A 26797-nucleotide genomic window follows, 5' to 3' on the forward strand; every position below is an offset into this window, starting at 1 on the left:
CCCACCCATATTATAGCCTGCTGATCAATTAACTGTCATGTAATCATTTATACTCCTGGGTGGACAGAGGTGGGAAGATTACAATAAAATCGGGCCATTTCAACTGTTACACTGGGGGAATTAACTGAACGCACCCACGACCTCTGGATTGCAACAAATAGTGTGCTGTCCATTTTATTGAGAATGTATAGTCACCTAATTCAGCCTTATTAACTTTTTTGAGGGCTAATTGGCGTGTTTTTTGGTAAAAATGTTGAATTCAAATTCAGTGACCCGATGGTTAATAAACGCATGGAATAATACACATTGGTGTGTAGATTTTCACTCCCATATGAAATCAGTATCTGGTCAAGTCTTGAGCCAGGTTCATCATTGGAAGAAAATCCTTACCTGGAGATAGCGGCTTGCTGCGTCGTGCCACCAGCCATGAGGAAGGCCACCCTTGCACTTTCAAACAATGGAGCTAAAACATTGAGAGCAGGAACCTCTCCAGCGAGCACTTGCAGCAGCTCCATCACCGCAACCGAGGAGTTCACGACGTCACCTGCGCTGAAGCCGTCATTCGCGACTAGGTGGAGAACTTGAAAGTACACACTTAGAATGCCTTCAGCCGTGTCCGCTGTAAGAGTCCCATTGTAGATCCGCTCTTCTCCAAACACCCTCAGCAGTGAAAGGACGGCCTTGATGAGCGCTACTTCACCGTCGGTGGTTGAGTTACTTGTTGAAAGGGCGATGTTCAAGACACCACTGATACTCTTTAAAATGTTCAGTGTATTATTCAGGCTCATTCTGCTCTCCGCACTTGCAAAGGGTATGATTTCAAATACGAGTTGTTCAATCTCACCGACTTTGGTCATTATTGATTCAGCCCCAGTGCTAAATGACAAGTTGTACATTGTTGATATTATTTTTCTCACCATCAATGTGTATGCATTTACTTCTGGAAAGTTGATGTCTGTGCTATTCAACAAGTTTGTAATTATTTGCAGTAATTCTGGCAAAGATACATTAGTGTTACTGCTCACATCAATTAGGTTTTGATGCACGGTTCTGAGAATGTTCACAATGTTTAACAATTCTACGCGATCTTGGACTGAGGAGGTGTTTAGCTTTTTTAGTGCAGTTATCAGTTTGGCATAGTCCTCATCAGGTGATCCATTCAGGTTTGTTATTATCGTTGACGTTTGGATTAACAAATCGGCCACGTTTGTTATCAGCTGATTATTGGTGATATTTCCTACAGCTCGAAGGGTGCCAATAAGCAAGTGCTCAGTCACATTGAGCCAGTCTCGCTCGCTCGTTATCGACAACAGTTGTATGAAGTTTAAGTACGATGCCATCTGAGACTCCACATTGAAAGAGAAACTTCTCTGCAGCAATTCTACAATCCTGATTATTTCTTTGGCTCCGGTAAAGGAATCCTGATTTGCCGTACTGTTAAAGTCGCTCAGCAAAGCAAACACATTTTTGATGAAGGCTATGATGTTTGCAGTCTGTGTATTATTATCAGGAAAGCCCAAGTCTTTCATAGCACTGAAAGCAACCATAATTGTGTCTATTGCTTTGATAGCATCATTGAAGTTGTGCATGGATGTGGTGTTGGAAAATAGTGTAAGAAAATTTGAAATTGAAACTAATATTGGGTCATCTTCAATTAGACAAACGCTCGTGTTTACGGTGCCAATGATGCTTTCGGAAAGATTAGTCATACCACTGTCTAGCTCAAGCAAAATTGGGCAAGGGAGATTCAAAGTCTCAGAAATTTTCAACAGAATCTTAGTCCACTCATTAATCCACTGCAGGTGACAATAAAACATCTCTGAGAGCTGTGGTAAACTGTCCGTGACATTTTTCTGGCTTTCATATAAAAGTGGCTGAAATATATTCAAAATATCTACGGCTATAAACGCTGCACAGGATGTGGTTTCATTCGAATGCATTGAACAGGCTTTCTCTATATTCCCTGTTATGTCCGCTATTTTACAGCCAATGTCGAACATAAAATCCATGGGAGTTACCTGATTGGAAACATTCTGTTGCAGCAAATGTTGGATAACGGCCTTTGTAGAGCAATTGTGTCCGCCAAATTCATGCAAAGATGAGTTGCTTATCTCCAGCATGTGAAGTCTAACCAATTGGAGAAACTGTTCAGTTAGTGTGCTCACGTTCATGCCTTGTACGTCATAAACATGAGGGGGTAAGATGGCTTCCAAGAAGCTAAATATAGTTTCCATATTCGATGCATTATATATGTTTGCTTTTGAAATTTCCTGAACAAGGTTTATTCCTTCAATTAGTTTAAAGATGGTTGATTGAATATCTTGCAAGTCATTGTTTACCAGTTCGTTGTAGAGTTTGTCTGTGAAATTAACGAGGGAGGTTATATTGACATTTGATAAGTTCTTTATCAGATGGTTCATGAGATTAAAGAAATCTTTAGCAACATTAAGGTCATCTGTTGCAGGAAATGTTTGCATAATCTGTATCAAATTATAGAATGTTGCATTCGCTATCTGTACCCATTCATTAAATGCCTCCTCACTCAAGGTTGATGAAACTGATGAATGATTTCTTATGAGCTGTAGTAAACTAAATGCTATTTTGGTGTCGTGGCCAAAAACATACTTAGATAATGCTGTGATGTCATCTTGAAGCTCTTGCATAGAAGTCACTGTCAGGAATGTTTGTACAAGTTTTAGAAGGTCTGTAATATTCTCATTCAGTAGGCCTGAAGCCTGTATTTCAGCAAGTACATTGGTAATGACGTTGGATGTAAATGGTGTAAAAACACTTCCATAAAATGTTTGTGCATCAAACTTATTTGAACTGTTCATTGAAAGTGATTGTTCAATCAAATGCTGAAATGCATTGCGGAAAGTGTCAAATATTGCAAGGGTCAGGTTTTGAGTTTCATTTGTCAGTGACATATGTAACAAATTTGTAAATGCTATGAACACATTTTCACTGGAGTTAATGTCAATAGATTTCAATGCAGCATCTAAAATGGCCATACTTCTCTCATCAAGAAGTCCTAAAACTTTCATTTGAGACAGAATGTCAGCTACTACATTTGCATTCATGAGATTGACTAACAGTTTTTGAAACACATCTGAATTCGTGATGTTTTCCCATTCATCTGGAGAAAGTTTGGGTAGAATGACATGATCATGGATACTAAAGAGTGTCAAAAGAATGTTGAAAGTGAGGTTTTGAGATGGATCTGCAGGGCCTTGCTCTAACAAGTGTTTGAGCTGCAGGTAAATATCTTCTGAGGTGTTCAATCTGAGAAAAATCTGCACTGTGTCAAGGATGTTTGCACTTTGTTGATCAAGAAGTCCTGAAGATCGAATTTCACGAAAGATATCAGCAACGACATTTCCACTCATGAGATTGACTATGAGTTTTTGGAAAATATTTGGATCCGAGAGGTTTGCCCATTCTTCTGGCAAAAGTTTGGGTAGAATTACATGATCATAGATATTAAAGAGTGTCAAAAGAATGTTGAAAGTGAGGTTTTGAGATGGATCTGCAGGGCCTTGCTCTAACAGGTGTTTGAGCTGCAGGTAAATATCTTCTGAGGTGTTTAACTGAAGGAAAATCTGCACTGTGCCAAGGATGTTTGCACTTTGTTGATCAAGAAGTCCTGAAGATCGAATTTCACCAAGGATATCAGTAACAACATTTGCACTCATGAGATTGAGTATGAGTTTTTGGAAAACATCTGGATTCGAGATGTTTGCCCATTCTTCTGGCGAAAGTTTGGTTATAATTACATGATCATAAATATTAAAGAGTGTCAGAAAAATGTTGAAAGTGAGGCTTTGAGATGGATCTGTAGGGCCTTGCTCTAACAGGTGTTTGAGCTGCTGGTAAATGTCTTCTGTGGAGTTTAACTGAAGGAAAATCTGCACTGTGCCAAGGATGTTTGCACTTTGTTGATCAAGAAGTCCTGAAGATCGAATTTCACCAAGGATATCAGCAGCAACATTTGCACTCATGAGATTGACTATGAGTTTTTGGAAAATATCTGGATTCGAGAGGTTTGCCCATTCTTCTGGCGAAAGTTTGGGTAGAATGACATGATCATAAATATTAAAGAGTGTCAGAAAAATGTTGAAAGTGAGGCTTTGAGATGGATCTGTAGAGCCTTGCTTTAACAGGTGTTTGAGCTGCTGGTAAATATCTTCTGAGGTGTTTAACCGAAGGAAAGTCTGCACTGTGTCAAGGATGTTGGCACTTTGTTGATCAATAAATCCAGAAGATCGAATTTCACCAAGGATATCAGCAACTACATTTCCATTCATGAGATTGACTATGAGTTTTTGGAAAACATCTGGATTCGAGAGGTTTGCCCATTCTTCTGGCGAAAGCTTGGGTTGAATGACATGATAATGCATATTAACGAGTGCTAGAACAATGTTAAAAGTGATGATTTGAGATGGATCTGTAGAGCCTTGTTGTAACAGATGTTTGAGCTGCTGGTAAATATCTTCTGAGGTGTTTAACTGAAGGAAAATCTGCACTGTGCCAAGGATGTTTGCACTTTGTTGATCGATAAGTCCTGAAGATCGAATTTCACCAAGGATATCAGCAGCAATATTTGCACTCATGAGATTGACTATGAGTTTTTGGAAAATATCTGGATTCGAGAGGTTTGCCCATTCTTCTGGCGAAAGTTTGGGTAGAATAACATGATCATAGATATTAAAGAGTGTCAGAAAAATGTTGAAAGTGAGGCTTTGAGATGGATCTGTAGGCCCTTGCTGTAACATGTGTTTGAGCTGTTGATAAATCTCTTCTGAGGTGTTTAACTGAAGAAAAGTCTGCACTGTGTCAAGGATGTTTGCACTTTGTTGATCAAGAAGTCCTGAAGATCGAATTTCACCAAGGATATCAGTAGCGACATTTGCACTCATGAGATTGAGTATGAGTTTTTGGAAAACATCTGGATTCGAGATGTTTGCCCATTCTTCTGGCGAAAGTTTGGTTATAATTACATGATCATAAATATTAAAGAGTGTCAGAAAAATGTTGAAAGTGAGGCTTTGAGATGGATCTGTAGGGCCTTGCTCTAACAGGTGTTTGAGCTGCTGGTAAATGTCTTCTGTGGAGTTTAACTGAAGGAAAATCTGCACTGTGCCAAGGATGTTTGCACTTTGTTGATCAAGAAGTCCTGAAGATCGAATTTCACCAAGGATATCAGCAGCAACATTTGCACTCATGAGATTGACTATGAGTTTTTGGAAAATATCTGGATTCGAGAGGTTTGCCCATTCTTCTGGCGAAAGTTTGGGTAGAATGACATGATCATAAATATTAAAGAGTGTCAGAAAAATGTTGAAAGTGAGGCTTTGAGATGGATCTGTAGAGCCTTGCTTTAACAGGTGTTTGAGCTGCTGGTAAATATCTTCTGAGGTGTTTAACCGAAGGAAAGTCTGCACTGTGTCAAGGATGTTGGCACTTTGTTGATCAATAAATCCGGAAGATCGAATTTCACCAAGGATATCAGCAACTACATTTCCATTCATGAGATTGACTATGAGTTTTTGGAAAACATCTGGATTCGAGAGGTTTGCCCATTCTTCTGGCGAAAGCTTGGGTTGAATGACATGATAATGCATATTAACGAGTGCTAGAACAATGTTAAAAGTGATGATTTGAGATGGATCTGTAGAGCCTTGTTGTAACAGATGTTTGAGCTGCTGGTAAATATCTTCTGAGGTGTTTAACTGAAGGAAAATCTGCACTGTGCCAAGGATGTTTGCACTTTGTTGATCGATAAGTCCTGAAGATCGAATTTCACCAAGGATATCAGCAGCAATATTTGCACTCATGAGATTGACTATGAGTTTTTGGAAAATATCTGGATTCGAGAGGTTTTCCCATTCTTCTGGCGAAAGTTTGGGTAGAATAACATGATCATAGATATTAAAGAGTGTCAGAAAAATGTTGAAAGTGAGGCTTTGAGATGGATCTGTAGGCCCTTGCTGTAACATGTGTTTGAGCTGTTGATAAATCTCTTCTGAGGTGTTTAACTGAAGAAAAGTCTGCACTGTGTCAAGGATGTTTGCACTTTGTTGATCAAGAAGTCCTGAAGATCGAATTTCACCAAGGATATCAGTAACGACATTTGCACTCATGAGATTGAGTATGAGTTTTTGGAAAACATCTGGATTCGAGATGTTTGCCCATTCTTCTGGCGAAAGTTTGGGTAGAATGACATGCTCGTGGATTTTAAAAAAGGTCAGAAAAATGTTGAACGTGAGGTTTTGAGATGGATCTGTAGAGCCTTGTTGTAACAGATATTTGAGCTGCTGGTAAATATCTTCTGAGGTGTTTAACTGAAGGAAAGTCTGCACTGTGTCAAGGATGTTTGTACTCTGTTGATCAAGAAGTCCTGAAGATAGAATTTCACCAAGGATATGAGGAACTACATTTGCATTTATGAGATTGACTATGAGTTTTTGGAAAACATCTGGATTCGAGAGGTTTGCCCATTCTTCTGGAGAAAGCTTGGGTAGAATGACATGCTCGTGGATATTAAAAAGCGTCATAAGAATGTTGAATGTGAGGTTTTGAGATGGATCTGTAGAGCCTAGTTGTAACAGGTGTTTGAGCTGCTGGTAAATGTCTTCTGAGGTGTTTAAACTGTGGAAATGCTGCACTGTGTCAAGGATGTTGGCACTTTGTTGATCAAGAAGTCCTGAAGATCTAATTTCACCAAGGATATCAGGAAATACTTTTGAATTCATGATATTGACTATCAGCTTTTGGAAAACTTCTGGATTCGAAAGATTTGCCCATTCATCTGGCGAAAGTTTGGGTAGAATGACATGCTCGTGGATATTAAAGAGGGTCAGAAGAATGTTGAACGTGAGGTTTTGAGATGGATCTGTAGAACCTTGCTGTAACAGATGTTTGAGCTGCAGGTAAATATCTTGGGAGGTGTTAAATTTGAGGGAAGTTAATATCATATTGACTATCTTTGCGTTTCGCTCATCAAGGAACCCAGATATCTCTATCTCGTTAAGAATATCAGCCAAATTGTCTACTTTCAATAGGTTTAAAACTATATTCCTAAAAATATCTTTACTTGAAATATTCCCTAATTCGCCTACATAAATTCTTGGCGTAACAACATGATCAAATACGTTAAGCATCAGTCGTGCAATATTCGTAGTCAAGTTGTATGACTCAACAAATTCCCCTCGATGCAAATGATTCAGCTGCCAATAAAGATATTCGGTGGTATTTTTCTTTAACAGGTTCCGTATGATATTGAGAATATACGAACTCTGTTCATCCAAAATTCCTGAAATCTTCATCTTTGTGAGAAAATCATCAAGGGTATCCACTTTAAGGAGAGACTGCACTGTTTGGAAGATAACAGCGGTGTCTGAATCCAATAGGCCTGAGTGCTGGAGCTCGGTCATGAAACTAGAAAAAGCCTTTGACATGATTTCATGTTTTTGCAGCCATGTCTGGTTATTTTCTATTCTCATGAGGTTTTTCCAATCATCTTTTGTTGTCATGTTAGCAATTACCTGCACAAGTATTTTCATTGTATTTAGATGCCTTATATTGTCAGCCATTGCTTTACTGTTATTTCTGAGACCCTCAATTAATGGTATCATCCCATCAACAATTTCCGTAGCATTGAAATAAGTTTCATCAAAATTATGCTTTTCAATAACTTTGAAGAAGTGAAGCACAACGGTTCCGATGTCAAGTGGAAACGTTGTGAGGAACATGTCCATCACCTCCTTTACAATGACATCTGAGGAATTTGAACTTCCCATATTCATAGCAAATTCTTTTATGTCCAGGCAAAGACTAAAAACGTTGTGCAACATTTCTGCTTCAATGCTATTGTTCAAAATTTGCATTGTGTCTAGCAAGTTGGATAGATGTTTTAAACTGTCTAACATTAGCCCGTTTTCAAAAGTCATATTACCAGAATTAAGGATTTGGCCAATTGCTTCCTCAAACACAGTAATTGACTGTAGTAGACGTTCAACTTCCACACTTGAGTGTTCTGGTGTTAAATGTTGAAGTTGTCTGATTATCGCTTCCAGAGATCTGGATGTGGAGACCATGAACAACAATGGATTTCCAAATGATATGTTCATTTCTTTTAATGATCCAATCGTTTTCGCCACCTCTTCTAAAAGCATGTAATGATTCTCGACAGTAAAGTTCTTCATGGCACTCGCAATATGAGGATGGGCAATTTCTAAAGCATGGACAAAAGAGTTTATATTCCTTATAAAGTTTAGTTTTTTCAATGGTTGAGATGCATTCGAACTTACTAGTAGTTGTCCCAAGTCTGCGAATAACTGTTTTGCTGAAAAGTTACCATCATCTCTGACACTGTTGTAAATGAAAACAATGAATTCTTGAATTTCTGTTGTAAAATTATTGATGTTCATGTTATTTGAATACCAGTTCAAATCTGTTGGAAAAGGATAGGCTGTGGTGTTACTCCCGTTTTCTTGCATTGTCAGCATGTTAATGAAATAGGTGAAAATTGAGAGGTTTGGCTTTGGATGAATGCTGAGATTTTCCATTAAAGTATTTAGTGCCTCAAGGGTACTGTTAGCTATCAACAGCAGATCGGTTTCATGAATATCAATGGATCCAAGTTGCATCAAGAAATCGAAGACCTTTTGAAAGTCTGACATTACATTTTCTAAGAATTTGTCATTTACAGGCACATTTGCTGTTTTAATAAAGTAAACAATATCCGTCATTATGTCCACCAGTGTTTCAGATTTAAAGGTGTGTGGGCACTGTAGATCACTGATGGAGTTCAGTGTCAGGATAAGACTTACAGCCAGTGGGTTACTATGATCATCGCAGATGTCAAGTTGAGTCTCGGCAATGTGGTCTAGAAGCCTCATGGTCTTTGCATTGAGATCAACCAAAAGTGAGTTTGAAAAATCGAAAACTTGAGCCATTTTTAGAAGCACCACAGTCCATTCTTGCATTTGTCTCAAATTACACGAGAAGATGTATGCCAATTCTTGGAACTTATCTTCTGGGAAAACTATTTGATTAGGAAAAGAAATGAACTCTGAAAAGTCCGTCACAATTTCTGCTGCAAGTGTAGCAGCACAGTACACAATGTTGCGCGATGGAAGTGAACAGTCGGCATTGAGTTCTTCTTCTGAAACATTGCATTTAGCTGCATTTAATAAACCCATTGCTGTTGGCACCATTTTCAGATTTGTTGATAAGATTTGGTCAATAATAGCCAGAACTGTACAATGAGTGTCCACCATATTTGGTACCGAGTAGTTTTGTTGGATCATAAACATACCGACCAGTCGGACAACTTTACTTCCAAGATGAATGGACTTTTCCTCAACAAGTGGATCAGTGAAAAATGTTAGAGTGGATTGTGAATAGCTGAAAATGCTCTGTATCTCAGCCATGCCAAACACATCACGGGAAGAAAGTTGATGAATGAGCTGAATTCCTTCTATGGCTTTCATTAGAATATCTGTCAGGTTATTGAGTCCATAAAATTCAAAAATGGAGCCAAGTTCTTCAGTGAATGATGTGGAGATGTTATAGGAAACGAAAGTATCAAGCTGACTTTGCAACTGCAGGAAGTGACCCATGATGCTGAGTGCAGAGGTCAAACTGGACAGAGTTTGTGTGTCGTTCAATGTTACCACCTGTGAGAGGAAGTCTGCAAAATAGAACGTTGAATTCTGGAGCCAATAAACCAGCTTGTCTACATCCTGAATGGCTATCATGGTTTCAGCACTGTGCAGCAAGTTAAGGATTGTTTCCGTTTGCTGCAGAGACAACAGTCCGTTTTCAGGTAATATATCTCCGACAATGATCTTCAAAAACTGAAAAATCACGGAGATATTTTGAAGACTCTTTGGGTACATTATGATTGCCATTATTTCATGAGTTTGTCTGTTGATGGGAAGTGATGCGTTGGATCCATGGTTCATTTGCAGCAGCAATTCTGTCAGTCGAGCGGCAGTAACTAGTATTTCAAATTGATGCATTGCTGGCTCAACGATGACGTTGTAGATGTTTTCAACATACATCCCAATTGTCATCATGATAGCTTGAATTTCCAATATGTCAACTGCAGTAATTCCACGTGAGCCAAAAGTTCTCCAAAAGTCTTCCAAAGTGTAAGTCGATATGTCTGTCATGTTGGTAATAAGATGGAAAACTATGTTCAGCTTGTCATAAAGGGGTGTACCATCTGCATTGGCCTCTGAAACCGACTCCATTAAAGGCTCTATTGACCGAAGCAGAGACTGAACTGCTCTGACTTCATTCTCAATTGGAATCAATGTGTCCATGTTAGCCACCACATACACGATGAATGCTTTAAATACGTTAAGCTGGGTATGCGCACTGCCATAATCAACCACAGAGAGATCTTGAATCCAAATGTCTGATAGGGAGTTGAGTATGTGAAAAACCTCCTTTGCTGCTGGGTCAATGTGCAGATGCTCTAGAAACACTCCACACTGGTCCATTATCCCTGATATAGACCTCAGAGTCAAGAGTAACGAATCATTGTGCAATGAAGCCTGAAGATCCTGCAAATGATGGAGAAGGCTTTCAATATTCTGCAGAACGTCAAGAAGTGTGCTACTGTTTGCGATTTCCAGAAATATGCCAATGTCTCTTATTGTAATGTCTGAGTTGTTGGTGAACAGAGCATCTGGTGTGCTGTTTTCAGCAGTCACCATATCTACCAGAAAAAGCAAGCTTGAAAATGAAGGGATTGATTGGAAATGTTCAGATGTATTTAAAATGTAACCAATTTCCATCAGTAATTGTGCTGATAGTTCTAAGAAAGTGTTCAGACTCTCATTAGACATCCTTGCCTCGGACACCATGAGTTTTACTTTGCTTGCATCGGATTTGAGTGCCTGCAGTGTGTCATTGTCTGTTTTTTTTAGAAAGTCTGATAGTTGTTTTATGAGCTGGTAATTTTCCTTGTAAAACGATATGAAAAAATCCATAGGCATATCTCTGTTCTGTATGAAAGCTTGCAGAGCATCTGTGTAGTGGAGAATTAGGGACGTCATGTTTTTGAATTCTTCAGATATCTTGTCTGGCATCAGATTACTCAATTGTTCAGCCACAAACATTCCAAGCTCGGTTAAGTTGTTTTCACAGACACTTGCGGATGTTGGCATTAACGGATTGGATTTTGTCACGATGTGTCTTAAGTTGTGCACCAATGAAATAATGGCCTCGAGTGATGTGCTAATGGCTTCTTCAGATGTAGCATTATCCAACAATTTTGCTGCTGTATTCGAAGCCTTCATTATGAATGGCATGAATTCTCTTAGGTCAGGGAAACTTTGTAAGTAGGCACTGATTTCACTGCTCAACCCATTTACAAGACTATGCATTGTGTTGTTTGTGTTATTCAAATTAAAGTAATTTGGTTCAAAAACAAATGTAAGCACCTTTATGAATGTGACAATCGTGTCTGTTGCACCTGGAGGTATAAAATTTGATCGTGTGATCTGTTTTAGTGAATACTCTATAACAGACATCCACTTGACATCAACAGTATCTGGTTGATCAGTCATCTCAGCGATGCTCAGCAAGACTTTTAGCATGCCAATAGAAAAACTGACAGGATCGCTTTCATTAGGGTACGTAGGTTGCCACTGATCCAACAGAAGCCTCAGATGTGTAAAAAGATATTGGGTGGTATTTGCTGTTATCAGGCCTTGCATCGTGTGGAACATTCCTGTCACGTCTGGATTGAGGAGCCCTGCATTTTTAATCTCAGACATTATTTCAGCAAAAACACCTGGAGATAGGAGAGTCGAAATCAGCTTCTCAAAATGTCCTGGGAGAAAAAGAGCTGTCCAATCGTCTACTGGAAATTGTGGAATGATGTGTTTCTGATAAATGTTGTACAGGACATGTAAGACACTTACGGTCAAGTTTCCATATGTATCTGGCTGACCATGAGAAAGCACGTAATTTAGCTGTGAAAAAAGTTGCTGGCTGTTGTTCAAATTCAGGAACGTTTGTGCGATACGGATTATTTCTGCAGTCTGTGCATCAAGAAAATCTGAGGATTCAATCTCGGCAAGTGTGTCAGCAAGGACTTTTGGGGACATGAGTTGCAAAATCAGCTTTTGAAATGTGTCCGGTTGGAAAATACCTATCCAATCATTTTCAGGAAATGCTGGTATAATTTGTTCCTGGTATAATTTAAACAGGACACGCACGATTTTGATAGACAAATCACGCACTACATCTGGTTGAGCTTGCTGTAACAGGACCATCACATGTGATAGGATTTGCTGGGTGCTGTTCATCATGAGGAATGTTTGAGCAATATTCAGGTTTTCTGTAACTTGCCTGTCTACAAGACGTGATGATTGCATTTCTGATAAAATCCTTGCTACAACTTTGGGGTTCATGAAGTTCATCATCAACTGTTGGGATATTTCTGGTTGAAGAATAGTGGCCCAATCATGTGCAGGTAATACAGGCACAATTATGTTTTCAAACACATTCATCAGGAACTCCATTACTCTTCGGCTGCTATTTTGAGCACTGTCTTGTGGCACCCATGAGAGAAGCTGTTTGATCTCAGCAAGAAGCTGCTCAGAATTGTTAACTTTGAGAAAAGTCTGAACAGTGTTAAGGATATCTGCAGTTTGATTGTCAAGCAATCCTGAGGCCTGGATCTCTGTGAGGACACCGTACACGAGTGGTAAAATAGCATTGTCAATGCCGGTTGTGTTCGCAACCTCAATTACGTGATTTAAAATATCTAACTCTTTAGTGACATTGATCCTGTTAAGAATAGCAGAGACATCATCGTAAAGTTGGCGATCTACTGGGGGAGAATTCTGCGACCACAGCCGAATGTTATTGTACAACAAGGCAATTACGTGCGTCACACTTTTGTCGTGTAAAATGCCCTGAATAAGGTTCGCTGTAGCCGAGGTGGTTGAATTGGATTGTTGAAAACTAGCAATGAGGCTACTTAGGTTCTTATCTGAGCAGAACATGGTGTTCAGAGCGTCGCGGTCAACATTGACGATGTTCATTTGATTTAAGAGGTCCATAGATGCGTGGAGTGCTCTGAAAGAGAACGTATAGTTTAAGATGTTTCAATACAATGTTGCATTACAGTATGTGATGCAATTGTTGCACAGTGTACACACATTATATCACTTTTGCTTTAATTCACAGCAAGTGAATGTAGTGTGATTTGATATTCCATAGTCACAGTATTATAACATAGGAAGCCAGGACAAGGCAGAAGGACCAGGCATACTGGTGACCAGTTCAAGCCTCGTCCATGGGCCAAAGCAGAAATTGGTACCACCTGAAGTGGCAAAACTGTCATTTTAAGATTGCATGCTATGATAACCCACTCACTTCAAATTATTATCACGTGATACCGCGGTTATTTGCCGCGTACAGAAATTGGAACCGTGAAAGTTGTGCCACTTCAGGTGGTACCGACAAGTAAAATATAATCAGCACCCCGCCGACACAAGTGACATTTATTCCAGCCTAAAAGGCACGGGTACATTTTTTGTCACATTTTTTTTCTGGCTGTTGTCACAACAATTGCGCGATTATAATATTGGCAAGACGCGTGAGTGACGTTGAGCGTGTACCTTGGTATGAGCTCGTCGTTGGCCATGGCGTTGTTTTTGAACACGATCATCTCGCTGATGAGGCCCCTCCACGGCACGGGAGCGTTCACCCACAGCGTTACATTTGGGACGGAGAAAATATCTGTTGGGCAATAAACAGACGGCCGCATTTTGATTCCGGCACATTTATACAACACGTACGCGGCGACCTCCACATCACCCGCATCGCGTCAGAATGCGTTCACGCTTCTTATGAATTGCGGCGCATCGCATTTTTTGTTGCTTTTCCATAAGTGACTTTAGTCATTTGTCTGATATTTATTTAATGTGATACAATGTATACAGTGCTAGAGCCTGTTAATTGTTTTATTATATGTAACACATAGCCTTATTAAACTGTGTGGGCACGATAGTTTCCCCATGCCATTACATATGCAATGCTATTAACGATCAGGATTCCTGCAGAAATCTCCCAGCTCTCCTGCTTATACCCAAGTGCAAGCAGACAGGCCAGGATCCAACTTCATTTCACGAACATTTTAGCACATTGCATGTTACGCAACAAATACAGCTCTCCATTATAAGCACAGGCATTCATTAACTTTGTAAAATTGGGAATACGTCAAATGTAACACAGCTAAGACACAGCTCTGCAGAGGTTAAAGCCATAACTAACATGTAGCATGTCGACAATTCTCTGGGCATGCCCTGCGAAAATGTGTTATGAAACAATGTTTTGTCGCTTATAATGTGCATCTTCTGCGATATTATATTATCACTGTTTGTAGTATTGGCGGCTGTAAAAGATAATGATAACCTGGGGTTATTCAGAATGATGACTCAGCATTCGTGGGGAAATTAAAAGCCAGATCAACATGGGGAAATCAGCAGAAAAAGCGATTTCTCGATGAAGGGAATGTTGGCCTCCTCTTCCATGCTGGCCAGATGCCTTGACAGAGTTGAAAGTACCCATGCTTACTCCACCACAATCGACCTGAAGATCGACTAACTGTGGTGAAACAATTCCCACTGCAGGGTGGACAGAGGGCAGGGCATTACAAAACGTGCTCCATTGTTTAAACTGCCGCGCTGGGAAATCGAACTGCCAACCATTGCACCACGACAGTAGCCCATACATAGACAGATATATTTTTCGAAACATTAAAAACACATTCTAACGCTTGCCTTCGCATTTGCTCGTAAAGCTGGTGGTATTTTGCTGGTTTATTGTGGAGATGATCCAATGCAAGCCATTGACAAGCTGGTCCATGCTGGGCCATCCCAGTGTCTGCTGCACCGTCATGCCCACAACATCGGTGACGTCCAACATCCTGCGGACAATCGAGAGGAAGGACGGGACGCGATGATGCAGATTTAATTTAAAACTTGGGCATACAGAATGAAATCCATGATAGTTTTTCAGTACGTGATGTAATTCAATTCGTCAGTCAGGAAGCGAGTTGCTGCGCTAATGAAACTATATCCTCACCTCTTGAGTTCTCAGCTGGTGAAACAAAATCAACTTTAAACTTGACAATTGCTTTATGCCTGTCTCATAGATAGGCCCTTAACTTTGGCAAGGGTTTAAAAAATGAAACAACAAATGCTGTACTGTGTATATATTTAGGTCGTTGTGCAGTGATTGGTAACCAGGCTAATATATCAACTTTCTATAAATGGTAACTTTCATCTCATGTGCCTTTTCCAGGATATCATTTTGAATACAGGATCACAGTGTGATTGAGGTAAAATACCCACTCTACATAGAACACGAAATAAACTAACATATATCTATTCACCACAACCATGTGTTAGTTTGTTTGCAGGTACAATGAAGTGAATGGTTAATGTAAAACCAAACAGCAAGGCCACGATAACCAAATAAGATGGCACGTTTAAAACAGGTCTAATTGTATACAGCAGCCCATACCATCTTGTGTTAAAGATTGCCTAGTGGTCATTTCCATGTCACAACATTATAATTTAACATTTTGAATACCAGTTTTTATATGTGTATATATATTGTTAGACATCCAAAAGTACATGAACTTTTATACAAAGTTTTCAAGACAAAATTATTCATTGAACTGCAAATGCCAACTCGTTCACAACAAATGTTCATCACCCCTGATAAATAAACGACTCCATGACCAGATAATTGTGGCAATCATATGGAAATTGATTTCCATCTATTTCATTTACTCATGCACTCAGTAACTCAAAGGTGCTCCACGTCTCCACGGCCTACATGGTCAAGGTGCAGCCCTGCAATAACTTGTTCATGCCAATGCAAGTACCCACACTTCACCCCACCACTGCGGTATACCCCTCCGCAGTATGCTGCTGTGGAGCACGAGGCTAGTGGATTCAAACGAACTTACACCATTGTTTCACTTGCCATGTCAGGAGTCCAAATTAAACCGGCGTCCTCTGGTTTGCAAGTTCGGTCCCAACACACCACGTCAGCATCCCCAATATTTACAATACCAGCCACAGAAAGCGACTCCCACCACTCCTACCAACTGTGCAAGTAACGAGTGTAAAATTGTTGAAATATACTGTTTTTTAAAGCCTGACGGTTATGGTTTATTGCGATTTATACTTCCACGATATATGAGCGTGTTGAAACGCCCCATCTTGGGGCTGTTAAATGCAGTCTGATGTCGATGGGCACCACCAGCATTCAGTTGCACATTTTTATGGGCGCATTCTGTTCACATTTCTTTAAAATCTTTCTGGTATATCGCAACTGAATGTGCTTTTGGCATTAAGTCACGAGACACAGAATAATGTTTGTAATCTCACACTCGAGTCTGCCCCGTGTCAGAGATTGGAAGAGATTTGTCATGCGACTTTTTCCTGAAAAATCCTTCAAGTGGCCTATTAATCCTTGACATGGGGCCCATTGTAGAATCATTGGAACAAATGCGGCGACTTGTTTACTATAATAAACCCAAGTTACTGAAAGGAGGAACACCCCTCACTGACCTGCCCATGGGGTCACATTCCCATGTGCCATCCATGCAGCTTTCATAAAAACACTTTACACGCACATCCATTGTATTTGAAATGCGCATTCAGCAAGCTAGCAGACGCAATTTGTGGAAGATTGCTTTCTGTAGCGTTCTCCTGCACTCCAAAGAATGCCGCATATCATATTATTCAAGAGCATTTCATTTATTTTCCAAAATTAAAATACTTTACTGTTGGAAAAGTTCATTGTAATTTTATAAGATGCTGAGGGAATCTCACTTAGCAGCAAGACATTCCATTGCTGTGGAGTCATTCTCGAGATGTGTGCAGTAACATAGCGACTTTATCGCAGGCACACAGTTCAAATTGTGGTGTAGAAAATGACAATTACATTACAATAAAACTGATAACTACGGTTGCCGTAAGTGCCATGACCTTGGGTTGCGTGGTTTATTTGCACGTATTGACTCAAGTGCTGCACTCTGATAACCCCATAGGCAATTCCCACCCTGCACCTCTTGACACGATCTCTATTGTCCCTCTCGTCATCTCCAATTGTCCCTCTCTTCATCTCCCATTGTCTCTCTGTCCTTCACCCCACTTTCTTGCCTCCCAACAACGATAGTTTTCCTCCTCGGCTTTAAGCATTCAACTTAAATATTATTTCATCCTTCCATGTCAGCATGGGAGACTGCTTCTATTCAAATGCCTAAACATGGTCGATAAAAGCTTTGCATAATGGTATTTCACGTAAATGTACCTTTCCTATACATTTTTTGACGGTGTGTATGTTCTAAATGGTGGAATAACCTTTCCTAAATCCGGGTTTCTAATGTGGTTGACTATTATGATGATTTCACGTGGACAATGAATTCAGTTATAAGTGATTTAGCCATTCAGTTGCCTTTTCTAGGAGTTGGTGAATTATAAGAACTTAATAAATAAAGATGCGTAGAAAGTTGGGTTCAGGATAAATATGAACAAAACAAACATCATGGACAACAAGTTTGCTAAACGATTGCATATATATGTGTGGGGGAACACAATTGTATACACAGCACAATTTGTATATCTGGGTGAGAGCTATTAAAGGAAGACCAGAATCAAAGTAATGAAACAAAGACGAGGATGAGAACAGGTCGGAGTTCTTTTGGAAATATGAACTTTATACTTGAAGGTAAAATACCAATATGCTTCAACAAGGTTTTTGTTTGCTAAATTTGTGTGTACTACCTGCCATAACATACGGTTCAGAAACATGGTCACGATGACAAAAACGTAAAAGTGTGCATAGAAGCGTGGAGACATGCATTCTTGGAATTACACTGAGAGACAGAAAAAAGAACAGATGCAGGTGAATGACATCAAACTGTGGGCTTGGGCAGGCCCAGAAGAGGTGGTGCCTGATGGTCAAGAGCCATTACGGGGCACATTCGAGAGGACATCCACCGAGGAGATGGAGCGATGAAATCAGCCCATGTGTAGGTGCTGGATTAATTATTATTAGATCTAAGATCATGCGAGGTTGTGACTTGGATGATGAATAAAGTATAGGATACAATAAATAATGTATGAATTACAATTTCAGTCACACTTGTAGTTCTTGGTGTGTTTATCGTATATCTGATACGAAAGGGACCTACTGATGTGACAGTAGACATGTGGCAATGCACGTGATTGGTTTAATAAATATATTACACGTGCATTTTTCAAAGAGCCTTTATGACCAATCACAGCATATCAATAAAACCTTAAGGGCCCTCGGAGAAACGTTCCCACGGTACTTGGCAATAAGGCGACTTATTTCATCAATCGTGTGGAAATGGCGATTGCTCAACGAATGCAATAAGCTGCCACATGCAAGGTCAATCGTTTGTGCCAATGCAACAGAATGATTGTTGTCAAGAATCTCCCCCCTTCGTTCGTACGGCGTGTAAAAAAAAGAAAAAAAAGAGCTACAATTGTGCGGTATTTTAATTTCATAAGTCATTCCATGGCATTGGAGGGTAGTAGTCGAGTCGGCTTGTTCCACTAGAATACGCATGTGTTGGGCAGTCGTGGGTTGTCAAGAATGAATCATTGTGTTGAACCTGTCACGTGAAATTCCGTTGCCAGTCTAATGCATGAGTCATCACTGTTTGACAGACGCAGCGAAGTTATTGCTGCCTAAAGTGCACCTTTAGGCCATGAACCCAGTTCAGTCTTTACTCGCTCAACATTTTTTCTCGACTGATATATTCTTACGCAAGTTTTGGATCACACATAAAACCACCAATATTGTATAATTATCATTAAAATTATGATCCCTTTGGCATGTTGCTCATTGTGTGCTTGCCGTTTTAATTTCTCTATATTTTTAACCTCTACCCGATGTTACTGAACATTTATGATGTGATATAAGGATGTATTATTGTCATTTATGCATTTCTTTTAAAGAGGAAAATATTTTCCAAATAACTATGTTCATATTAAAAAGTTGGCTATCTGAACCGATTAAACAGAAAGGACAGGATCTACAACAACACATACCGCCATCAATTATTACCACACAATTCTATACAATTATCGTTAGCATAAGGATACATTTTAATCAATGCATTTGTAGTGTTCAACAGGGAGGCACACACTCTAGACTGGGAGGCAACACTTTTACTAAACAACTTCCCTAGCGGGTAACACTGAACGTATCTCGGGTTCTATAGCAGGTGATGTGGCTATTTATGTGAGTAGCGAGTTAACTCGAGACGAGGACCCAGACGACGAGTTGCGGGACCCAGGCTTGATTCCACAGACGAGCCAAGAACTGATAATTGGTTTATAACCCTTCTATCTGGCAACAAAACTGACACCTTTTTACAAGGAGTCATGTTTGCATAGACCGCAATACCTGCAGTCATAATACAAACAAAAGATATAACTCTGATGATTGTATTATGACTGCAGGTATTGCGGTCCATTCAAACATGACTCCTTGTAAAAAGGTGTCAGTTTTGTTGCCAGATAGAAGGGTTATAAACCAATTATCATATTTTTACTGGCAAATGAGGTTCTCATAGTGTGAGCCAAGAACTCTCTCGCGACTGCCCCGTGATGCTCCTGGGCGTGGCCTCGCTCCGCCTTCGGCCACGCCCCCTTGGAGACCTTTCCCGAAGGATCGTGACCGAGCATCACGTGCCCCACTCAGGTCACCACGACCTCCCCTCTCTCAGGCCATCACCAGGACTATGCCCCCTGGGGCTGGCTGACATGCCGCACTTACTCTGGTGCTGGAGAGAGGCTCCAGACGCACAGTTGCACTGCGCGAACACCCGAGTGACACCATTTACGTCACTACACTTTTACGGATCATTATACCCTTAATAAACACCATATATCATAATTGTAACAATCACCATATACAAGATCAAAATATAACGGGTGGTTTTACTTTTAAGCTTTTGCATTACTTACTTGCTACCTGTTGTATATGGAACGTGTTTTTCCCACTATTTAAACAGATGGGAAGGTACAATAACGAAAAAACCCCACTGGCTTCTTTGCAAAACATCTCTTATGGGCATATACATTCAAATAACTCACAGGTTGATGAGTAGGTGTTCCAAAAAGGAGTCCAGGAGTGCCGTGCTGCTGGGTGGTGATGGCATCACACCAAACACTTGCTGCAGGAAGTTGTAGAATTTCGCCTGGGCATCCACATTCTCTCCGGCAGCATCCACCACGCTCTGCCAGTTTGCGTATAGCTCGGAGATCCTTGGCGGCTGTCCGCTGGGTGCCACTTGGCTCCCGTTCACCAGGATCGCCAGCGTGGTGCTCTGGGAGACGCGCGCGGACGTGCAAAGGATTATATTTATCAGTGCCGGATAATAGGTCCGAAGTTGCGTGTACCTTCAACATTTTTATCAAAATGTTATGTATTTACTGGTGTCGTGTTTCTTTTGCGACAGAGATATGTCTGGTTTAAAAGGTACAGGGAAAAATGCAGGAGCATATATGAAAGTTTCGATATATATACAGAACAATACAATTTGATAGTATATTGCTTCTAAGTACAAATTAAGCTCAATATACTGTAATAAAAATGCATGATATATGCACATGGTGTCTTGTTTATAATATCCGATATTATATTATGTACATTTGCATATTATTTGTACGATAACCTATGACTTGTAATTAATTTCGATTTCAATTAGTACATTTGGTAAAATAAATACCCTAACATGTAACGCGAATTCCTTCTCTTCACTTAAAGCCCCATGACATGGGCTGCAGATCGTAAACAGATTGTCAGAATTCCTTCTACATGACAAATCTGTTGTTGATATGGGCTGCCAGCAGCATATCATGGGAGGGAGGGAGGTGCTTTAACAATGGTCTAAGAATGCTACACGCTTGTGAATGCCACCGCACTCGTATTTCAAGCAGGGGTGCCCTTGTCAATTAGGCTTGAGCCTTAGTGCAGCTTTTTACAAAGTAAAAAAAATGCGCGCGTGTGTGACAACTGCGGAGTTGGTGGCACGTCGCTGGCGTTGCACGTACAGCCCGCTGCAGAGCCTCGTAGTGACCGAGCGCCGCTGTCAAGTTGCCGAGGGACCCGCTCGTGTTCGCTTGACACACGGCAGAGAGCACGGTCTGGCGGTCGGTCAGGATATCCGCGGGCAGCATGTCCCACAGCACCATCAGGTCCATGCAACTCAGCGACCGATTTTGCTGCAGTTTCTGCAGATGCGGGCGAAACCACAAGATCGCGACGGGTTGGTGTAGGGCTGGTGCAGGCGTCCAATGGAGAGCGACATGGCAGCAGTCTCCACGTTCAGCGAGAAATCACGACTCACATCGATCAGCGGTCTCCCGGTCTCCATAGCAACAACTTAAGACTTCCAAAACAGGGTTGTTCTTTTTGTGAGCCTCAAAATACAGGGCTGCTCTAATGACAATTATAGTAGTACTGCAACTGCATTCATAAGAAAAGTAGATATTGTAAAAGACAAGTACCTGCCGCTGCTGCTGAAATTGGAGCACGTTGTGAGTTATGTGTCTTGGTGATAATTAATGTCACTGAACACTTAAGTGGCCATAAGATCCTTCTGTACATCATCAGAATATAACTTCAGGGTACCTGGCTCAAATTGCCACGGGGAAATGCTACCTGTCAACAATATGACGTCTACGTGGTGGATTGACAAATGAGACCCAATAAACCTGTCCTGTATACCAGAGAACCCGAGGCACGCATGTCAGAAGGCTCCAAGGCTGAAGGGATGTGCAGAAAGACAATCTTGAGTTGTATATGTGGCGCGGGAGAGATACGGATGTGCAGGAGGCGTATCGTCTACTTATTTCATGTGCTACTCCACAACGACGCTCATGATTAGTTTGCACGTATCAAGTAAGCACGAGAATACTCAAGCCTGTGACACCAAGTGCACTTGGCTTGTGGTGCAATAGCTACTGCTAGTGTCCATGCACTTTGCTTGCCATGTGTATAGATGAAATACAACCTGGCCCAACTTACATTCATACCTGGAGTAAACACTTAAAAATATGGCAACTTACAAAAAGAATACATACTAACTTTGAAATCTGCTTAAGAGAACACAGCATGGAATAATAAAAACACATATATAATAATTGTACGTCATAACGGTTCTTGGGTTAGATCGTGTAAGTATAAATGTGTCGTAACCCTCCACCACCCGACACAGCCAGTGAGGTTTGTCACGTGAACAACGCGACGAATAGTTTACTGCTTCAGCCCACCGGTGTGGTGGAGAATAAAATCCACAACATTTACAATTTGTAGTAACTCATTATATATGACAGGTACTGCCAAACCGCCTTCTAGTGTCTTAATGAGGGTTTGAAAATGTTCACGAATATAAACGTGATTTTATGTCGGTTCAAAAATGTTAATTTGTTAACTTTATTTAAACCCTCACTCTCTATGCCCCAAAGTCCACTACCCAAAATACAACAACATCCATTTACATATATGATATGTAACATGGCATATATAATTGTGGCACGTGTGCGTGTGTCTTTGTGCTCGAGTAAAGCAGATAACATGCAGGACTCTAGTTATAAAGGCAGTGGTCATGGTTAACGTGGTGAGCTTCTTTGAGTTGTATTAGCAGTCAATGTGAATGGTAATGCGTGGCCACAGATATTCCTCTATCCTTGATCATAAAGCAATGGCTCTATGGAGAGTCCATGGCCAGCCACTCTATTCAAATGTAGAATTAACTTAATGACTGAAATGTCTGGATTACAAATGTGACCAATCGCTTGGCTGTGAGTGGATAGCTTGCACACAGATTAAACGCTTTGAAGTTAATGTCAATGCATTACAGGTGAGTAAAACACACCTGTATTGCACGAGCTATCAGCACAAGCGATATGTTTGATATTGATTTGTGATTACCTCATTAGAACTATATTCTGATTGTGCGCAAACGCGTGTGAATTAAATCCACTAATGAGGTCATGATAATAATAAACAATTCATCGAGGGATCTCGTGTAGGCCTGCAGAACAAACAGGTAAAGTGTTTAAAGAAGACCAAAGCATGGCGAGTGACACGCCTTGTCTCACCTGCTTCACTTCAGTGACGAAGACGTCAGCGTCGGCAATCATTTGCCCAAGGAGGTCTACCCGCCGGTTGGCGTCCGAGGCCATCAAGTCGATGTTTTCGGCGATGACGGTCACCACTTGCCTGACCAGAACAAGCAGCTCTGGACAAAGACAAACACACGCGTGCACACGTGTAAAGACAGCGCGGAGCGATAGAGGGACAGTATGGTTCCCCGGGACCATGGTTTCTAATGCACGTGCCGATGATGATTGGTGGGACGAGCGTTGACAGGGTCACGTGAGGGGGCGCACGGGATCCAATGGTGGGAAAGTGTAATCAGGGCGGAGATTGACAGAGGCAGGTGCCGCGAGGAAAGTTCGAGAATGGGGGCGTGGCCGGACCGGGCGAGGCATAAGAACCGGCGCGAGCCGGACCTGGGGGCTGTTGGTGTGGGGAATCGTTGGTGGATCTGGTCGTCCCCATCGTCTCAGAGTTGTCTTGAGACTAGAATCTACGTTGTCTCTGAATAGGGTTGTCTCACTACCCAAGTGTACAGAGTCACTCGCGGTTACTCGTTGAGTTGTCAGTGGACTTTCTTTATACAGAAGACAAGACGGTGTCTCTGAGAGCTACATTAAATACGGACACACGCAAGCACCGTCACAACTGTCACGGTGAAAGTACCATACAGCGCAATTTGGATTGATATCACGGCGTCTAATTGTGCCCACATATCACGACACTGCACGGAAATGGCGAGCGTCTTTATTTTTTTCGACATGCGGAGGAATGTGCGCTTGGAATGTTGTACGCTTGGTTGAAATTGCTGGCGATTTTCTACTAAATATCCGTAGAAAACAGCTTTACACAATATGCAAATTTAGCCCATAATATGTAGTTTCACGCATGCAATTTCAAACGGAATCAGTGAACAGGAACGTTCTTACCACAAAGACTATCGAAAAAACTAATGTTTACTTACTGGGGGTAGGGAAATAATGCACGAAGCCACAGAGTGTGGAAACGAGACCGGATCAGTCACGTGACATTTTACCTGTATTCAATTTGGTTGCGTGCAGAATCACATCTCTGACTGCTTGCACAGCCTGCAGGACCTTTGAAATCTCCGCGCCGAACTGAAGGCCATCCAACGCCTGCTCTGCCACGCCCAGCGCCCAGGCATAGCCCTCGCTGTAAGAAAACAACAACAGCAGCAGCACAGTCAAGACTCATGCGCAGGGTGCGGCGAAATGCAGTTGCACGCAATGCCGACTCTGGTGACTCTCGCATGACCCAGCCGGTCCACGTCTTCTCATCATCGGGCACGATTGCAGTGGCTGGGTAGCAAACACCACAGCCCGGATGCAATAGTATAGCCCAACTCCAAACTCTAAAGCTGGATATGCAGCGACAAGTTAATTCACGCAAATCACTTGATTGGCGTGTGTCAATCAATGCTTGATTTGGAATGCTCTCTGCCTTGCAAATCTGGGTCACGAGGAGAACTGGAGAAGAGAGCCTCTCTTGAGATGCACCGCACGCATGTACCTATAGCATTGTCAAAGACGTCACCAGTACTCCCAAGAACTTACTTCTGCGGCAGTCTCAAGACAAAGTACCTTAGGACGTAAAGTTAAAACATCCTATGTTATTTTCACGTCGGTGCCAACCAGCTTCCTCCTCTTACACAATGGCAGCTCAGGCGGCGGATAGGCAACGGCTATCCACGCATGTCGAGGTTGAAGAGCCACGTAATGCTGTGGATGTCTGCGACGTTGGCGGGGGAGCAGTCGGAGTGGACCGAGTGGGATGGCATGCTGGAGGTCACGGCCACAACGGGGGCCACTGCGCCTTCCTGGCCGCCAGGCAGGGGTCCGCAGCTACCGTGAGATTTCGATTTAAAGCTTTCGTGACTTCAAGGATTCATCTTCTTGGTTCTTTCGGTAAAGTCACGTAGAAGGGAAATAATAAAATAATAAAAAAGAAAACATAATCAAATAATTCTCACGACGTTTCGGCCACAACGCAAGCAGCCGTCCTCAGGTGAAGAACAGGTCTGTCGGGAAGACAGCGTCTGACAGACCTGTTCTTCACCTGAGGACGGCTGCTTGCGTTGTGGCCGAAACGTCGTGAGAATTATTTTATTATGTTTTATTATTTTATTATTTCCCTTCTACGTGACTTTACTTACCGTGAGATGTTTGGCTGCAGCCTTCATCCAGGAATGGAATTATCATGGGTGGAGATGATGATTTTTTTAAGGGGATTGTTTACACGTGACTACTTTTACAAAATTCGTATGAATGAGAGGAAAACTAATTTATTTTATTCTATGGGTCTTTCGGTAAAGCCACGTAGGGAGAAAAAAAAATATCATATCACGACGTTTCGATTGCAACACAAGCAATCGTCTTTTGGTGAGAAGACGATTGCTTGTGTTGCGATCGAAACGTCGTGATATTTTTTTTTTAATCTACGTGGCTTTACCGAAAGACCCATAAAATATATATTCCTGCAGTCACGAAAGCTTTAAGTCAATATTTAATTTATTTTACAATTTGGCCAAAGGGTTATTGTACCAAACGTACGCAATTCTGGTGGATATTATCCACCATTCAAATTTTGCTGAGTTCCAGTTGTTCATTCCAAAATATGACATTCTCCATGACTGCCATTACAGAAAAAAAGACGTGAATGGAATGTGGAATAACGAGATGCCATAAATAACTTTCAGGGTCAAAGCTTTCAAATAGACGGTCTTGAAACGTTTGACTGAAAAAAAGCTTGCATCAGCTATAATCTTGTAAATAACTCCATAAAGGTACAACAAAATAACTTAAAATAAGACTGCAATACAAAACATTGCACGCAGGATAACTCCAAAAGAGAGTCTTGGGAAATAGACACGACACATGATAACCAAAACAAATCAAAGAGCGCTGTCTATAAAATAAAAATAAACATTTATTTTCGCGATTTACTCATCTTTCCTATACTTTGCACTCCTATTGTGTTTTCGTATTATTTGTTGTTATGACTTTTTGACCCCGTGGCCTCCTACTGGACATCTGTGAAAAGGGACTCCGTGGCTCATCGGATTCCTCCTGCAGTACACAGACAAACACACCGATTCTGATCTTTACTTGTGCCCTCAACCGACGCGAGAGGTGACCGACCTGCTCCAGTCGTACACCCGCGCCGACTGACGCAGCAGGGGCAGCCAGAGGCGGGCCTGACGCAGCGCCACTCGCACGCTGCTGACGTCCGTGCTGCCCAGACCCCAAAAGGTGCCGCTGCTGCTGCTGCTGCTGTTGTTGTCCTGCAGCTCTTTCTCGAGCCACGTGAGCACCGTCTGCAGGGTGTAAGGCGAGCGGCCACGTGTGCGAGAGTGAACGTAACGCTGCTGCGTGGGTTTCCCACGGTCGCTCCGTGGAACTCGGCGGTGTGTTCGGGTTGCCGCGTGCCGTTCGGAACGACGTCGGGGCGTTTCGCTCGAGGTGCTGGGAGATTCTTCGGGAAAAATCTTAACTGTTCCCCTAAGGGATGGGATTTGTTCCTGAAGGAGCTTCCAGCACGTGGAGCAAAAACGTTGGACACCAAGTCGAACGGCATGTCCCGAACTCGAAAA

The 26797-nt window shown here is 41.5% G+C and overlaps 1 protein-coding gene across 1 annotated transcript in view; it reads right to left on the reverse strand.

Annotated features, from left to right (window-relative positions):
* The window catches only part of LOC144721071 (uncharacterized), a 120288-nt gene that overhangs the window by 64907 nt on the left and 28584 nt on the right, over positions 1-26797 (reverse strand). Inside the window, exons 11-18 of the mRNA XM_078598405.1 lie at positions 26346-26521; positions 24224-24360; positions 23190-23329; positions 21138-21317; positions 20178-20410; positions 14811-14956; positions 13647-13767; positions 391-13101 (exon numbers count right to left, since the gene is read on the reverse strand). Of these exons, the coding sequence (XP_078454531.1) occupies positions 391-13101; positions 13647-13767; positions 14811-14956; positions 20178-20410; positions 21138-21317; positions 23190-23329; positions 24224-24360; positions 26346-26521 (13844 nt within the window). The remainder of the gene's footprint in view (positions 1-390; positions 13102-13646; positions 13768-14810; positions 14957-20177; positions 20411-21137; positions 21318-23189; positions 23330-24223; positions 24361-26345; positions 26522-26797) is intronic.

The sequence above is a fragment of the Lampetra planeri genome, chromosome 10 (genome assembly GCF_965212315.1).
Source record: "Lampetra planeri chromosome 10, kcLamPlan1.2.h2, whole genome shotgun sequence".
Lineage (NCBI taxonomy): Eukaryota > Metazoa > Chordata > Hyperoartia > Petromyzontiformes > Petromyzontidae > Lampetra > Lampetra planeri.